This window comes from Ochotona princeps, chromosome 15 (genome assembly GCF_030435755.1).
Source record: "Ochotona princeps isolate mOchPri1 chromosome 15, mOchPri1.hap1, whole genome shotgun sequence".
NCBI classification, from domain to species: domain Eukaryota; kingdom Metazoa; phylum Chordata; class Mammalia; order Lagomorpha; family Ochotonidae; genus Ochotona; species Ochotona princeps.
Genome location: NC_080846.1, coordinates 7,518,153 through 7,532,534, shown reverse-complemented (window position 1 = coordinate 7,532,534; position 14,382 = coordinate 7,518,153). Strand labels below are relative to the sequence as shown.

Below are 14,382 nucleotides of genomic sequence, written 5' to 3'. Positions count from 1 at the left end.
CCTGGAGAGTGCAGGCAGATGACAAGCAAGGGGCTGCGACACTTGGGCTTTATTACACCTTTCCAATCTGTCCAGCACCAGGAAGCAGGCGCCAGAGCCCCGTTGCTGCACACGCGAAGGCCCTTTAGGCCTGGGGAGCTGGCCTCCAGGCGCACGTCACTGGTTCAAGCTTCTTCCTCTGAAAGACACAAAGGTGATGGAAATGAGCCACGCTTGTGTGCAGTGACAGCCTCCTTCCTTTACAAACCCTGGGTGCTCTGCATCCCTGCCCCCCACCCCGAGCTAATAAGCCTCAGCGGGCTGATCAGGGTTCAGGTGCGGCAGCTCTTAGGCTGGGCAATACCTAGCTAAACTCAGGACCTGCCAGAGTCCTTCCCGGATGCTGCCTTATTCTAGAAGCTTCTCTGAAGCACACCCCCCACATCTCTACTGCCATCCAAGGCTCTGCAGGAACTCCAGGGGCCCGAGGTAAAGCTGCTCTCATGCCTCGGCACAGCTGGTCTTGGTGAACTGGGTCATGGTGCTCGGTGTCCAGAGTGCTTGCTCCCCTGCCTGCCATGGATTGCCCCAGACCCCAAGAGGAGGTCACTGCACACCTTCCTCTTCCTCCTCCTCCTCCTCCTCCTCTTCATCGTCCTCGTCGGAGCTGAAGGTGCCGTCGGGCAGGCTGTAGACGCGGATGACCTGCTTGTTGGGGTCCTTGAGGATGAGGTACTTGCCCTCCTCCAGCTTCATGCAGATGTCGATGACGCAGCGCAGGATGCCCCAGGCGTTCTCCACGCTCAGGTTGATCTGGCTGGCGAACTCGTTGGGCTTGAACTGCTGTGTGCCCAGGATGACGTGGCGTGAGGAGTCCTTCACGTGGTAGCGGGACACGTAGCTAACGGGGAAGGGGGTGTGAGTAGTGGTGGTGGGGCAGGACCAGATCCCCCCTATCTGCCCAGCCCCTGGGCAGATGCTCACCCAAGCTTGAGGTACTCGGAGCCTGCCAGCAGGGCGCAGCAGGTCCACCGCGCCAACTTGTAGCTGTTGTTTTTCAGCTCGGTGGCAATGACAGCCCCACGCTGGGAGTCCAGCTTCTGACGCCAGTCAACGCCATTGCAATGCTATGGAAGGAGAGCCCTGGTCACGGCGCGAAGGCAGGGCCAGAGGGCCTAGAAGGAACTGCATCTGCTAGCCTAAAACTGGGAGACACTTTAGGAACCAAGACTGACTCCCTGCCCTCACACAGCTCCCCATGGCCGGTATGCCCATGGCAGCCCTCTGTCAGAGCTTGCCTACTCAGGGAGGTCACCACATGTTAACTACAGCTCCACACGACGAGCACAGGCGAGTGTCTCTCAGGTGCTGAGGCAGGAATGGCGGCACAGACATAAGCAGTCAACCACGGCCAGGTCAATAGCGACAGAAGTTCTGGTAGCAAGGACAGGCAAGGTCAGCCAGGGTGGGGCAGCAGCACTGATGCCGTGTGCAGGCGGGGCAGACACCTGGGCGAGGGGATGGTGGGGATGTACAGCAAAGGCCCCTGAACTTGGGTTCCTGGCAGCCCGAGGCCAAAGGAACCACGCAGAGTCCCTCTGGTGAGGCAGTTCAGTCCACACCACTAAGCAGGTGTATTCTGACTGCCGTCTCCATTTCTTTCCACATTTAACGTGCCCTGTAGCGCTTGTATGAACCGCACGGCAGAGCCTTCCACCAAACCAGGATGCACAACGGAAGTAGCGCTTGGGACAAGTAGAGGAAGTGAATCAGGGTGCGACAGGAGGCTAATGAATGGGGTCCTGAGCATGGGCGAGGATGGTGGAGACCTCCAGGACCGAGGAGAGGACTGTACCCCCCAGCAAGATGGCAGGGCACAGGAGGCTGAGAGGCTGGGAGCTCCGGGCCGACACAGGCAGCAATGACAGAGTGGGACGCTGGGCGGGAAGGGGTGTGGCAGGCCATCCATGGCTGCGGGCCAGAGGTCAGCTGCTGAGTCCTTGTATAGTTTCTAGCCGAGATGAGCGCAGACAGAATGTGCCCTTGCCCTTGTGGAATCCCTCCCCTAGGCAGTGGATGGAGCCTGTGGCCCGAGGGGCTGCTGCTACCATGATGATAGGACGGGTAGGCCCCAAATTGGCTGACCTTCAGATGAATACTGGGTGGGCTGCACTCTCTCACAAGCCTGAACCCCAGAAGTGAGGTCAGAGGCAGAACATCCCAGACCCCATGAGCTGCTGCCTGGCCACGAACACAATGGCCTGTGGGGGCCGGGTGACAAGAGGGACTGAACTCTGACAACAACTGAAAGATCCTGGGAGTGGGTTTTCTTCCAGAACATCCAGATGAGAGTTCAATTCTGATGCGTTGCCAGAAGCTTCTGCCATGGCAGAGAATCTGGCCACAATGCATAGAGCTCAGGCCTGCACAACTACGGGAGCCACGGGAGCTACAGGAACTGCGGGAACTAGGAGCCAGTGGAGGTCACAGTGTCATCCAGAGCAGCTGTTTCTGCTATGAAGCAAAGCTAACTTAGCAAGGCTGTATAAAGAAATAATAACAAAGGAAACTCCACTAAGCTATTTCCAAAAAACCAAAGAAATGACAAGAAATGCTTCTGGCAGGGAGAGTTGGGCAGGGGCACAGACATGGCGCCAAGGTATGTGTGTGTGTGTGTGTGTGGGGGGGAGCCCAGAGACAGGACGCAGAGCGGCAGCAAATCCCGCTGCTTCCCGGGTGCTCGGGGCGGAAGGACTCGTTCGGTAGGGCTGGGCCTCAAGGCTGCCCTTCCCACAGGAAGCATGAGCAGCACCCATGGCCGGGGCAGTCTGAGGAGTGAGAGTCCCACAGTCCAGAGCCCAGCCCGAGGGAGGACACCTGGAGTGACAGCTCCTGGCAAGGTGCCCCTCAGGAGCCCTTCTGAGCGAACACTTCTGAGTTGAGCAAGTGAAGGAGCCAGACAGGGAGCAGGGTGGCAGCAAGGGCTGCTGGGCTTCCAGGGCACAGAAGCCACTGGGCGGATGAATGGGGCCACAGGAAAGTTCTCGAGACTGAAGGTGGTTCTACACATGCCCTACCTTGGCAAAGACCTAACTGGAGAAAAAGCTCAAAGGACAACAAAGAAACAAACAAAAACAAAACCCGGATAATGAGGGCAGAAGCAGCAGCTCTCACAGCTGCCCATGGCTCCACAGGGAACCTAACTGCAGTGGCAGCAGGAGGGTAGCGGGGTCGGGGCGGGGGGCCTCACCCTGGAATCCCACTCGTTGAGTGTCTTGATGTTGATGAAGGACACCTCCCCATTGGCTCCCGTCATGACACCATCGTGCTCACACCGGACGATAAGGTCAATGTCGTCTCCAAGCTTCCACCTGCGGTAGCTGCAAGGCAGCAGAAAGCATGGGGTCACGTGAGAGCCCGTATCTGAGAGCCAGCACCCCAGCCAGGACACAGCCTGCGCTCTTGCCCACAGGGCCATACCGGTAAGCCACGGAAGCGATCTCATTCTTGTCCATGTCGTCCTCCACAAACGGGTTCGGGTTGGGGAAGTTGTATCTCTCCTTCCCCTGCAGAGGCAGGGAAGGTGTCAGGAGGCAGGGCTGGCCTTGTGGCCTGTCACAGCTCCCACCATAGGTCTGGGGTGGCCATCACCCTTCCTGACATCGGCACCCAGTCAATGTGCCACTCCATAGCACAAACGAGCACCTGACACAATGGGCTCCTAGGGAAGGGACGCCTGTGTGTGCTGCTGGGCCTCGCCACCTACAGCAGGGCACACAGGCTCTAACACATCCACATGAGACAAGTCCAACTAGTACGAGAGAACCTCAAATTAAAAGGTAAGTCTATTTTGGTGCAAAAAGTTGAAATCCATGCATACAAGGACATGCATGGAAAATGTGTTGAAAATGCATCAACTTCAATTTTTTTGGCACCAAAATAAACACCGTTTAGATAATTTTCCACAACCTTTTTCAAGTCCTTGTGTGCTGTAATTTTACAAGAAACATGCTGGAGGGCACAAAATTGTTAACTGGTGGAACGTGGGGCTCAAAGTCAGACTGACTGCACAGCCCACGCCTGAAATGCCTCTGCTATGGGGCCAGATCCCACCTGTCCTGTGCAGCCCCACTTTCCCTGGACCCCAGCCCAAACACAAGCTCCAGCAGGCCACATGTGAGTGGGTGCCTGGGTGCTCACCATCCGCAGGCACTGCTGGGAGAAGTTGTGGTTGATGTAAGTAGCTTCCATGGCCAGGTTGCGGGGCGAGTTGAAGGAGTTTCCTTCATCCTGAGGTGGCTCGTTGGCTGTTTCGCTCACGGTCAGCAGGTCTGCAAAAGTGGTGGCCCTGTCACCCGCCTGGGCAAGGGCATCCCTAGCAACATGCACAGCACCCTGGGGAGATGTGGCAAGCCACAGCACACAGGCTGTCTTCTGAGAGCTGCCGGCTCCGTGACACAGTGGGACAACGGGACAAGCTCCTCACCGAAGTCCGAGTTGTCCCGCTTGTCAAAGAAGAGCTTGGAGCCGACTCGCTGGACCACAATGTCCCAGGAGTACACAGAGCGGGTGCAGCTCATGAGTGTGGCCAGGATGGCATCTGTGGCGAACACGTTCCCCTGGGTTTTTGCCAGCTGCAATGAAGACAAGGCATTGTGAAGTCTAACTGCTCATTCCCACTGATGGAAAAAGACCCCTTTGCTCATGACATGGATCCCTGCCTGTCACAAGCCCTGCCTCTCCCAGGTAAAGTCGGCTGACAGGCCACGGCAGACCCCAGCTGCCTGGAGCACCTGCTGGAGCAATTGCTTCACAATGCACTAACCCAAGCCCCTTGGGAGGCATGGCACATACAAGTTGCCCCTTCTGGAGACGGGAAAGCTAAGGCACCAGAGATGAAGCGCAGCAGGGCCTGAGCCAGGCACCGCTTCACACACCCACGTCCCAGCTGCCTCCACCTTTACTGTCACTCAGAAGAGGTACGTGATGGCTCCATTCCACGGCCACAGTCCCGATCCCAGGGAGGGGCCCACCTTGCGGATGACAGGGTCATCTGTGGTGGTGACGGTGTGGAAGATGCGCTTGATGCTGCGCAGTGGCTTCTCGCTCCGCGTGGTGATACGGTCGAAGGCTTTGTCGTAGTACTCCAGGGCCCCGCAACACTCGCTGCAGGAGAGCAGCCACAGTCAGGGTGAAGCTGAGGAGGGTCCCGCCCTCAGAACCATGAACATGGGGGCTTATCCAGCAGCAAGGGCATAGCAGAGCAGAGCATGCGTGAGGGCTGCCTTCTGACACTCCGGCTCCTCACGGAGCTAGTTCTGGCTCCTTGCCCTGTGAGCCAAGGGCTCTTTCCCAGGGATTCTTCAAGCCAGCTTCCTAACTTCTTTGCTCAGGATGCCAGGGAACTGGCAGAAACCTGGAGCTCAGCTTCAGCCAATTGTTCTGTTTTCTTCCTTACCCATCTCTGTCCAAAAGCAAGGTATCTTGCTTACTGTTACTCCTCCTCTGCTCAGGGGACCAGGGACATGAAGGAAACCTGAGGTTTCACGTCAGCCAGTGTCGTTCTGCTCTCTCCAATGGTCTGTTACTCCCATGTGGTGTCTGTGTGAACGCTTTGGAAGTGCTAACCCCTACTACGGAGCCACACTCATGGGCTGACCCACGCACCAGAGTGTGCAGCGGGGAGGGACAGGATGCAACTCACATGTCCTGTGGCTCGGACACTTCCAAGTAGCGCATCTTCATCAACTGAGGGAAGTCCATCTCCTCCTTCACTTCCCAGTCACTGCGGACTTCCACCGAGGAGTCCCGGGGTTTCTGTGGACAACCCATCCGTGGAAAGTTATTACACACAGCTCACGTGACACACAAGCCAAAGACAGGTGGAGAGCCTGAGGGCTCTCATGCATGACACTTAAGTGCTGGCTATTTCAGAAGACAGAACCCCTGAATCCTGGCCTCCATAGGACAGTTCAAAAATAATGGGACTATACCCATATGGGCACGTGCAGCAGCTTCTTTGTGGTATTCTTTACAAATGTATTTATTTGAAAAGTAGAGAAAGACACATCTCCCTGCCGCCCGCAACAGCCAGGCTGTGAGAGTGCAGTGCTGTGTAACAACAGAAAGGAATAAAAGACCAGCACAGGCTACAGTGTGGATGGACCTTGGAAACATGTTAACCAGAAGGCACTGGTCACATAAACATTACATTGTCTCCCCCAACCCTGCCCACTCACCAATCATCCCCAGGCACTAATCCCCTGGGGCCTGCCCTCAATCCCTCCCAATCCCCACCCCCTAAACCTGGCAGACAAAAAGGCTCCCCCAGGTGTGGCTTGCTCTCTTATCCCTCCTTCTCTGGTCTCTGTCTCTCTTCTCTCTCCTCTCTCTTCTCTCCTCTTCTTTCCTGATCTTCACCACTCCTACCCTGTTCCTGCTCCATTGGAATAAACCTCCTAAGATACAAAAAACAAAAAAACAAAAAACATTACATTGTCTCACACTGTGGGACTCAAGCCTGGCGCCTTAGCCAATGGCTAAATCCTGGCCTTGCAAGCAAGGGATCCCATATGGGCTCCAGTTTGTGTTCCGGCTGTTCCACTTCCCATCCAGCTCCCTGCTTGTGGCCTGGGAAAGTAGTAGAGGATGGCCCAAAGCCTTGGCACCTTAGGCCCACGTGGAGACCTGGAAGAAGCTCCTGGCTTCAGACCACCTCAGCTCAGTTCCAGCCATTGAGGCCACTTGGGGAATGAGCCAGCACACGGAAGATCTTTGTCTCTCCTTCTCTCTGTATATCTGGCTTTCCAACAAAAATAAATAAATCTTCAAGAAACATCCAGAGCAGGAAAACCCAGCGACAGAAGATGGACCACGCTGCCCAAGGCGGGGGAGGAGCAGGAAGTGCTGTGAGGTACAGGCTTCCATCAGGATATGAAAGTGGGCTGAACACTAGCAAAACTCCGAAAACAGGAAAAAACTTCAATATATCTCCATAAAGTAATTCAAAAGGCAAACAGAACCAATTCCAGTCCTGGTATGCAAAGCCTACCTGTGATTTTTGGTCCCATTTCTGTCTCACTCCAAATTGCTTCTGGAACTTCTTCTGCAGCCGTATTCGTTCTCTGAAAGACAGAAGGTGTGATCTCACGATAGCTGCTCAAGGGCACGGCCTTCTCTGCTCTGAGGCAGAGCAAAGCTGCGACTTTACTGTGGGCTTCTCAACTCCCAGAAATGGGCGTTCTGCGAAAAGAACAGCCCAACAGGTGCACGCCAGCCAGGTCCCCTTACCCGCCTACAGTGACTGCCCATAGCTGCCCCACCTGGCGACAGTGGCTGCTGTGCCACTGTGCCACTCAGTCCTTGGGAGCTGGGCCCCCGTTTCCTTTCAGCATGTACACCTACGCGCACTTAGTCCTGGCCCTCGGGCAGCAGCCTGAGCAGGCCCATGGGAAAGGCAAGCTGGACAGGTGGTGTTACTGGCTCAGGGAGTCTTGTGGGTGCATTGGGGGAAGACACTGTCTCCTGCTCTGCCCCGGGGTTTGAGGGAGGGTGGCAGGTGCTCACCTCTCTTTCTGCTTGGCGCTCTTAGGCAGGGTCTGCAGGTTGAACTGCAGCATGTTCCGCCGATCCTTGTCTCTGCGGAGGTTCCGCTGCGTGGAGGAAAAAACAGGTGAGGACAGATTTCGGCCACGTGCAAACAAGAGGCCCAGCCTCAGGCCTGACACCTGGCACATGTGCTAGCGTACCTAGGGACTAAACTCTGAGGGGGCTTCGGCATGAGAACGTACTTGGGCTTGGCTCAGATGTGTGTTTCCGATGTGTGTTTCCACCACAGAATCTTCATCAAAGCACATGCACTGGATTTTACTAGCGCGTCAGGATTGCCTCTCTATGTAATGAGATGCAGCCCAACTGGACCGGCTACATAATAAAGCCTGCATGCAGCAATGAAGCGAGGCTGCAGGCACACTTCAGGAGTTCAGACAGAGCGCACCTTGTCTTTCAGGGAGCAGAGCTAAGACATCCTAATGCCCAACTGATAACAAGCTGAACTGCTGAAATGCGCCCTGGACAGAGCACAGGTGTCACCAAGCAGCGACAATGGGCTGCCCTCTCTTTAGAATTTAGCCTGTTCAGCAGCAGGTGCCAGCTGCTAGTCTCGGCCCACCTGTGCAAAGCGCATCCGGTTCCGCTGGTAGGCAGTCTTCTGCGTGCGCGCCGTGTCCACCAGCTGGAAGCTGGTCTCGTCTTCCTCGTGGAAGTAGGCATACTGACTGCCACCCCCAAACTGAGACGAGTACTTATCTGAAGGCAGAGGGAACAGCATGTTGGCTGAGCTGAAACTTCTCTCCAGTGCGGCCTGAGCCCTGCTGCACAGGTCCCTCAAACCAGAACTCGCAATTCAAGCGGCTCACACGCACATGCATGTCTGGGAAGCTCTGCTCTGCAGAAGGCACCATGGCCTATTCACCCTCCCCAGGTGGGAAGCCAGAAGGGCACACAGCCCTCAGGGGTGCGGTGCCACCACTGGGCAAGGGGCAGCCCCATCGCAGGGACCACACCACACTCCTCCCACTGGCACCCACTCGTGACCAGGGAAGAAACCTTTCCACCAAGCCTTACTTCCCCACCCCCTCCCTCCACAGCCCTGAAAATCAGAGACTGTGAGCCTGGAGTTCACAGGCCTAAAGTGTGTGTGCATGTGTGACTGTACCACAGCAGGCCAGCTCTTGCTCTTGTTCAACAGCAGCACTCCTGCCTAAGATGTGCTTACTGTCCACACTCCACAACACATCCCTAAGAAGCAGGACTTGCTGGCATTTCATCCCCATTCCAGAATGCTCTAGAACGTCCCCCGAGTTCCGCTGTGGAGGGAAGAGCACTTACTCGTGTACCGCTTGTCTTGGTAGGTGGCCCCTGTCCAGTCCGCGACCTGTGAGGGCCGACAAGAAGGGGAGTGCTCAGGCCAAGCGCACCGCCCAGGACGCAGCCCGGAAAAGCATCAGGCGGGGCTCACAGTGCCCTTGGAGGTTGCCGGCTTGCCTGTGCTTCCAGGGCTCACAACCCTTCTACAAGACCCCTGGGAGCGGCCCCAGTGTGCGGACTCCAACTCCGGCCATTGGGCACGCACATACCTTTCCAAGCCGGTCCCCCTTGCTGAAGGGCTGGTAGGGCATGTCCCGAAATTGCTCAGGCACAGCACAGGGACCCCAGCCCGAGGGGTTGTCCTGGATCACCGGCGTCATGAACTTCGCCATCTTCTAAGACCTTCAAAAATGCAAATAACGTTCAGCAGAGGCACACAGATGCGAGAAGGAAAAACACGCCTGACAAACCGGGCTCCTCCACTGGGGGGTACCTGTGACTTCAAGGTTCCCAAAACTCACCCAAACTGCTGACTTACCCTCTGCCATGAGTTCCCTGAGACACCTCTGGGACGGCTGCGAGTACAATACGGCAGCCAATGGCAGCTGGCGGGACAAGCGTCACGTGCAGTAATGATGTTTCCTGAACTCAGTACCTCCCACAGCTCAGACTAACATCTTTTCACCTACAACAATCACTCTGGCACACACAGCAGCTTCCCTCAGCCCCAAAAGATGAGCAAGAATCCGCTGTCAGGTGACCTGTGTCTAGGCCTTGTCCATTCACACACAGAAACGCACTGTGACTGTTCTGATTCCCACACATAGAGGTTCAAGTCCCCCCTTCCTGTCCTTCCGATTTTTTGTCATGGCGCAATGCCTGTGTGCTGGGCAGGTGGCCAGAGCCTGGCGACACATTCGTGTGAAGGCCCCGGGGGTCAGCACAGACCTCAGGCCTGAACTAGCTGACAGCTTCACTCTCACCAACGTCACCAGGTAGCAACCCACCGCGGAGTAACCCACTGAATCCTTCCACCCAGCCAGCGAGGTGGCAGGCTGGCGCCACCCCACTTCCCAGACAAGAAACTGCCTGAAGTCACCATATGGCTCGAGTAGCCAGAAGCCGTAGGCTCCCTGAGGCTGCAGCTCCTCACAGGACAGTTACAACCAAGGGCTCTGTGGACGCACGCCCCCACCCCAAAGTCTGAACTCAACGTCAGCTACTGGAGGCAGGCAGAAAAGGGGTAGGGGCTCAGCGCATTTACGGAGAGAGACCCTCCAGCACGCAAACTCCCATGGCCCCCCAACATTTTAAATCCAGCTTTCTTTCCACTGCGTGACAGCTGGCGGTAAGCACCCCAGACATGACTCCACAACCATGTCCCCAAACACACAGTCTTTGACGAAGTTCGGCTCCGTCAGCTTTACAAGTCAACAGACCCAGGGGGCAGAGGTGGCCAGCCTGCAGCGCACACCAATCAGGGGAATCAGGGGGTCCTGGGGTTAACAGGCTGCTGTGCCCCAAAGTCACTGCGGCCACTAGGCGGCAGGCACCGGATCAGAGTTAAACCCACCCGCCCTCGCCTCCCACCTCGGGCTGTGGAGTCCTCCTAGCAGGCACCGAACCCCGCTAAACTTCACAACTCCTCAATACTCTGGGAGCAGCAACCTGGGGCCCATCTGAGTTAAAGCGACAGAATCAGATCCGTCCAGTTCGTGATCACTGAGCCTCGCATTCGAGACCTCATGCACCAAGCCATACCCCGTACCCCCTAAACCGCGCCGGGCCTGGGGACCCCCGAAATCCGGACTGCTGCCCCGCCCAGTGGAAGAGCAGCGACGGTACGAAAGGACGCGAGACCCCTCTTCCGGGAGGACCCCCAAAGGCCGAGACTAGCTCGAGCGGGCTCCAAAGCTCCGCAGGACTCCACGAGACGCGCCACTCACCTGCAACGGCCTCCACCGGCCCGGATGGTGACAGATGATCCGGGCCGGACACAGCAACAGTCCCCGCGCTCGGAGAAACCGAGAAAGGAGAGAACCTTGCGCGCGCAGCTGCCGGTGCCGTAAACCGGGGCGCCGCTGTCGTAAAGTGCGCTCAGGCTTTCCCAGGATCCGGCGGAAGAGCGCCGAGCCGTAAAAGGAAGCACACCCGGATGTGCGTCACTGCTCTAGGGGCGGTGGCCTCGGTTGGCTCTGGGCACGGTGACGTCAGGCAGCATCCGGGCACGCCCACGGAACGGTGTTCGCGAAGGAAACGTGGCGGCCGGAGCCTGGGGAACAGCTGACGGTCTCGCCGAGTCCCCCGTGGCCTGCGGTCCAGCGCCGGGTCGGGTGCTCAGGCAGCTGGGGCGTCTTCGGCTGCCTTGGTCACTCCCACCTGTTTCACAGCCGGGACCTGCGCGGTTCAGACCGCTGCTTTACGGGGTGGCTGCCAGGTTAGAGTAAAGTTGATTCTGTCAGATTTTTCCAGCGCTAAGTTAAATAAACAAATAAATCCCCAAATTCCAGGTTCCATATCCATCGATGGTTACTCAGATTCGGTGCCTGCTAGGAGGACTCTGTATTTTAGTAGCTGATTTTAAGGAACCGCCGAGTCTCACAGTGGACAGTCACGCGGACTGCCAGCGGCTCTCCCTCCCGAGGATCTTTCCTGGGATTTTTTTTCCTGTTTCTTTCTTTCCTCCCTTCCTTTCATTTGTTTATTTGAAAGGCAGAGAGGGGTAGAGAGGTCCTCCATTGGCTGGTTCCCTCCCCAAGGAGCTATGACGGAGGAGGCTGCGGCAGACCGCATTCTGATCTCCCGCGTGGGGCCCCAGGACTAGGGGCCATCCTCTGCTGCTTTCCCAGAGGCATTAGCAGGGAGCTGGATCGCATGTGGAGCAGCCGGGGCCAAAACTGGTGTTCATGTAGAATGCTGGCTTCAGGTTGCAGTCCAACCCACCATGCCACAGCAGTAGGCCCTGGGGGATTTGCAGGCCTTGAAAGAGAGTCTGGGGGGCCTGATTTTAGTTCACCCCCAGACCTGCTGTACTTACCCTCCTAGGTTTCATTGTTGGGGTCTCGGTCTGTCGCCTTCATCGGACAGTAACTGTTAGGAGGCAGATCTAAGGTCTAGGCCCTGCCACTCCCTGGCTATATGGCTTCAGGTTCTCTGTAAGCTGGAGGTGGCAGATGTGGTTGTGAGGGTATGTCAGTGTAGGAAGGGGGCTGGCGCCACACATTTAACCACCCACTTGGGAAGCTGGGGTGCCATGTCAGTGCTAGTTCAGCTGGCAGCTCCACTTCGCACCCAGCTCCCTGCTCATGTGCCTGGGAAGGTCCATGTGTGTGGACCCTGCCGTCCGTGTGCGAGGCCCAGTTGGAGCTCCAGCCTCCTGGCTGCGTTACAGTCCCGAGAAGGCTGGTGTGGCTGTTTGGGGAGTGAACCGTTGCAGGGAAGACTTTTTTCTCTTTCCAATAAATAAATCTTTTTTGAAAATCTGTGTGGAAATAAATTCCACCCTGGTAGTTTCACTTATCAGTGTGGTGAACTTGGCCTGGTGGTTTGACCTTTCGGCACCTGCTTATTCATCTGTGAATTGAGAATGATTAAATAGCTGGTTGAGTAAGGCTGCGTCTTGTTACATAAACAGGCAACTCAGCAACTCTAAGACCCAGTAAAGCACATCCGTTTCCATGTGTTCTCTCCCACTCCGCTCATCTTTCAGTCTTTCTGATTTGTGCCGAGGGTCTGGGCTCACTGCCAAGCCTTGGGGTCCTCAGCCATGGAGCCCTTTCTCTCTCCCCACTTTCTGCTGTCTGCTGCGTCCTCTTTGTTGTACTGCTGTAGACCCCATTCCATCTCACGCCTGGCCACACTTGCTCTTCTAGAGTACCTGCTGCACATAGTGGTCAGAACAGCCTGTGGAACCTTCTAGCCCCTTCTAGCAGCTTCCTGTTAATATGCCTGGTGTGAGACATGGATATCTTCCTGTGGTCTCCCTCTGCCTGCCATTTATATCTTACCCTGAGCTCGTCTCCCTCTTAGGAGAGCCCCCTCCCCAACTTATAGTTTCTTTTTTCTGGAACACTCTCCCCACCAAGATCGAGCCAGGCTGGTTCGGTCCCGTCATCTGGGTCTCTCCAAAACAGGAGTCTTTGCTGACCCTTGTACCTGGTGCTCCTGCTCCTGCTTCTGTCCCTCCCTGTTATCTCAATCTGTCTCCTTGGTACTCATCACTCTCTGGGATAGTTTTCTGGGTTGGGGCTCTGCCTTCCTCTGTGGAGTGTCAGCTCTCTAAGGATAGGACTTCTTGGTACCTGGAACAGCACCTGGTGGCACGTATCTGTTGTGGAATAAGTAGAGTTCTGGGAGAATTAGATGCGGAAATGAGTTGAGCCCACTCTCCTGGGCGCCTCACTGCATTCAGTTAGGATGAGATCAGTAGTGAATTTTGGAGATGCGTTTCTGCTGACTTGCTTGGCATGCGTTTCTGTTTTGCTGTGGACCCACAGGCCATCTGCTGCAGCCTCTCTTGGGTTGGAGTTTAATCATCTTTCCCATTTTTTGGCCCAGATGTGCCTGCCCACCCCCCAGAGAGTGAAAGACTCTTTTCTCAGGTGCAGGTTCCTGGGCTTGGGTAGATGTCTTCCTCCCAGGTGACAACCTCGCTGCCTCTCTCTCTCATGCAGTAGCCAAAATCATTTGCCTTTACATTAAAGCAAAACATGTGCCCCCAACCCCGCTACCCCCGAGCTCCGTGGGGGCAGTTGTTTGGCATAGCGGGTTAGCTGCTGCATAGTTTGCTTGTGTCCCTGGTTGGGTTGCCTGGGTGTCAGTCTTGGCTGTGGTATGAATCCTAGCTTCCTGCCAGTGCAGACCCTGGGAGGTGGCAATGATGACCCAAGACCTTGGGTCTCTGCCACTCACATGAGAGACCCCCATGGAGTGGCTGGCTCCTGGACTCAGCCGGATGCTGTCCTGGTCATTGTGGGCATTTGGGGGTGAGCCAGAAGAGGGATGTATGTTTTTTCAATCAGTGCCTCTCAGCATTTTTTTTAAAAGGTGAAGACACAGGAATTTAATACAAATCCTGAGTGGCTCACCTCCACCCCAAGAATAATCCCATCCTTGGCCCTGCTGAACTGAGGGGAAGCTCCTCTTGTGGTGTGAGCATAAGTCTTCCTTACGCAGCCACTTCCTGCCCTCCAGCTGCACCCCTGCCCAGGCTTCCAGCAGCCTCACTCTGCCCTCCTTCCTTCTCCGGGCTTGGCTGAGCTGGCCATGTGCCTGGAGCTATGCTGAGGGCATAAAGCAGCTCAGTGCCTTCTCTCCACAGTGCTGTGCTATCCTCCCCTTTCAGCCCTGAGGGGGAGCTGGTCTGGGTCAAGCCCCTGGGCAGCCATTGGGCTCCCAAGTGACCTGCATGGCCCATTCATGTTTTCCTTGCTTGAGCGTCATTAGGCTGGTTGGTCTGCTTGTCTCTTGATGGGTGGAAACTTCCATGTCTTGTTCCCTCTTGTGTCTCCAGCACCAGCAATGGTGCTTGCCATA

At 56.1% G+C, this 14,382-nt stretch overlaps 1 protein-coding gene across 2 annotated transcripts; it reads right to left on the bottom strand.

The window, feature by feature from the left end:
* Positions 1–34: 34 nt before the first annotated feature.
* Positions 35–10,935, bottom strand: EIF3D (eukaryotic translation initiation factor 3 subunit D). 2 transcript variants are annotated; one of them, XM_004589544.4, is made up of 15 exons: positions 10,794–10,935; positions 9,117–9,249; positions 8,869–8,914; positions 8,150–8,286; positions 7,546–7,631; positions 7,031–7,103; positions 5,684–5,796; positions 5,013–5,145; positions 4,466–4,613; positions 4,180–4,310; positions 3,460–3,545; positions 3,230–3,359; positions 964–1,106; positions 597–880; positions 35–178 (listed from the first exon to the last, which is right to left on the bottom strand). In XM_004589544.4, the coding sequence occupies exons 2-15, from the start codon at positions 9,237–9,239 to the stop codon at positions 165–167; spliced, it is 1,647 nt and encodes a 548-aa protein (XP_004589601.1). In that variant the 5' UTR covers positions 9,240–9,249; positions 10,794–10,935; the 3' UTR covers positions 35–164. The 2 variants fall into 2 exon arrangements, with proteins under 2 accessions (XP_004589601.1, XP_058529774.1); XM_058673791.1 differs by having other exon boundaries at positions 35–172.
* Between the last annotated feature and the right edge of the window lie 3,447 nt (positions 10,936–14,382).